The sequence below is a fragment of the Mesitornis unicolor genome, unplaced genomic scaffold (genome assembly GCF_000695765.1).
Source record: "Mesitornis unicolor isolate BGI_N332 unplaced genomic scaffold, ASM69576v1 scaffold1453, whole genome shotgun sequence".
NCBI classification, from domain to species: domain Eukaryota; kingdom Metazoa; phylum Chordata; class Aves; order Mesitornithiformes; family Mesitornithidae; genus Mesitornis; species Mesitornis unicolor.
Genome location: NW_010172376.1, coordinates 172,933 through 174,969, shown reverse-complemented (window position 1 = coordinate 174,969; position 2,037 = coordinate 172,933). Strand labels below are relative to the sequence as shown.

The following is a 2,037-nucleotide window of genomic DNA, read 5'->3' as shown; positions in this document are numbered from 1 at the left end:
GCTGTTTCCTAATTCCCTGAATGAAAGCTTATGTTCAGGCATAAGTTTTATATACATATTGGGACATGTCAAAGGGAGAAGGCACGGGCCAGCTCCAGTCCGTATTGCTGGCCCAAGTGATCTCCAAACCAGGAAGCAAAGCATGTGGTACCCCAATCATGTCCAAGCATCCCTTGCACTGATAGTGTAGATCTGCTGTCATGAAGCCGTGGCAGTCATAGACTAAAATGCCAGACAGATACGTAAGTAACCCTGGAGGAGTGAGTGGTTCTTCTGTAATGAAATTCTCACACTTGGGAGCTGGCAAACATGCCTGTGTGGCAAAAGCTGACAGAAACTACAGACTTACCTGCTGCTTTAGTTTTCAGCAGAGCTGACGGTCTGCTTGGCTCTCCAATTCCAACACTATTGCTGGCAACCACACGAAACTCATACTCAACCCAAGGGCTTAAGTCAACCACTGTTGCCTTGTAAGTCCTGCCATTAATGACTTCAGGAACTAAAGGTAAAGTAAACATGTCATGACAATTTATTTTTTGAATAATTCATGGTATATGGAAAAAATATGAGGCAGTTCTCAAATTGCTCACCTGTTGCAACTGCCTGCCATCCAACTGAGAAAGGAGTCCTCGTCTGAACACTGTAGATCTGAACTGGACTATTATTATCTATTCCTGCCTTCCAAGATAACACAGCAGTAGTGCTAGAAAGATGTTCAACTTTAACATCTTCTGGTGGTCCTGGGGGGCCTAATATGATTAGCATTTTAAGATAAAGGTATTAGGAAGAGAAGACTCATTGCTGGGTTGGGTTGGGCAACTTATTTTCTGAAGTCCGTGGAATTATTCATGCAGTTTCATAAAAGCAGCACAATCTCTGAATGATGGCGTCATGCCTGTATTACTGTTTTCTAATTAATGACAGGGTTCGAGTCAGGAAAATTAATGTCTTTATGTTACTAATACAAACACTGCAAACAAGGGAATGACTTTTTTATCTGACAAGGAAAATTACCCAATGTGTCTTGTTGAACCATCCAACATTTTCAGAATTCCTATTGAATTTAATCAAAACAGGTTTAGAAAGAATGTAAGATGGTGCAATACACATATTTCTGATTTCTGCTTGGGTTTAGAGGATCTTCTCCTGTCACAGCATTTCTCTTGCTGCTAGCAGTAAAAACATTAATTAGATGACCATAGAATATATTTTTTTCATATTAACTCCAAATAGCGGAAAGAAAGACAAGGTCTCTGTTTTTTTCCCAGCTTGCACAGTGACCCAGATCTGCCCAGCAAGGTGCAGGTGACAGAAGTCTACTGAAAGTAGAGGACTTCTGTATGTCCTGCCGCATTGACCTGTGTGGCCAAAAAAGTTTGTCTTCCAAAGAGGTCATGGCAGAATTGCACAGAACTCTCTGAACTCTCTGAGTTCATGCTAAGATCACAATTGCCATAATTTTAGGGCCAAGGGTACATGATATATAACATTTACCTATTGAAATGTTGCAGTGATATCCTAGGAACCATTTAAGCAACAGCTGATGTTAAGAATTTCTAATTCTTCCAGAAGATATATATGTCTATACTTAACAGACATACCTCTTACAATTATATCTGCTGTTGCAGATTGACTGTCTAAAGTTGTTTGTACCATGCACATATATTTCCCAGAATGATGTAGCTGAATATTTCTTATCATCAAATCCCCAACAGATTCCTGGAGATACAAAGAACGTAAACCAATCACTCACAACATGTTTTCCATACTGGACATTTTTATAAATTGCTCAATATTAATAAAAAATTCAGCTTTTAAATTAAAATATTCATAGCTCTCAACAGTTTCTTTCATGTGGACATTTTAATTATGGCTTCACAAATAACTCAAGCGCCTTTATGAAATTTAAGAAAGAAAAACAAATGGTTGCAGCCCTTGTAAAGAAACAGTCATTTGCCATGCATATAAATAGTGATGGAAGAATTATGATAAATATGATAAAGATAGTTTCATTAAACAATAAGGAGTTTAAAAAAC

The 2,037-nt window shown here is 38.1% G+C and overlaps 1 protein-coding gene across 1 annotated transcript in view; it reads right to left on the bottom strand.

The window, feature by feature from the left end:
* Nucleotides 1–349: 349 nt before the first annotated feature.
* LOC104537450 (contactin-6-like) overlaps nucleotides 350–2,037 on the bottom strand; it is a gene marked incomplete at its 3' end in the record, with an annotated part of 68,940 nt that continues 67,252 nt past the window's right edge. The window contains exons 12-14 of the mRNA XM_010180347.1: nucleotides 1,602–1,724; nucleotides 591–749; nucleotides 350–499 (exon numbers count right to left, since the gene is read on the bottom strand). Of these exons, the coding sequence (XP_010178649.1) occupies nucleotides 350–499; nucleotides 591–749; nucleotides 1,602–1,724 (432 nt within the window). The remainder of the gene's footprint in view (nucleotides 500–590; nucleotides 750–1,601; nucleotides 1,725–2,037) is intronic.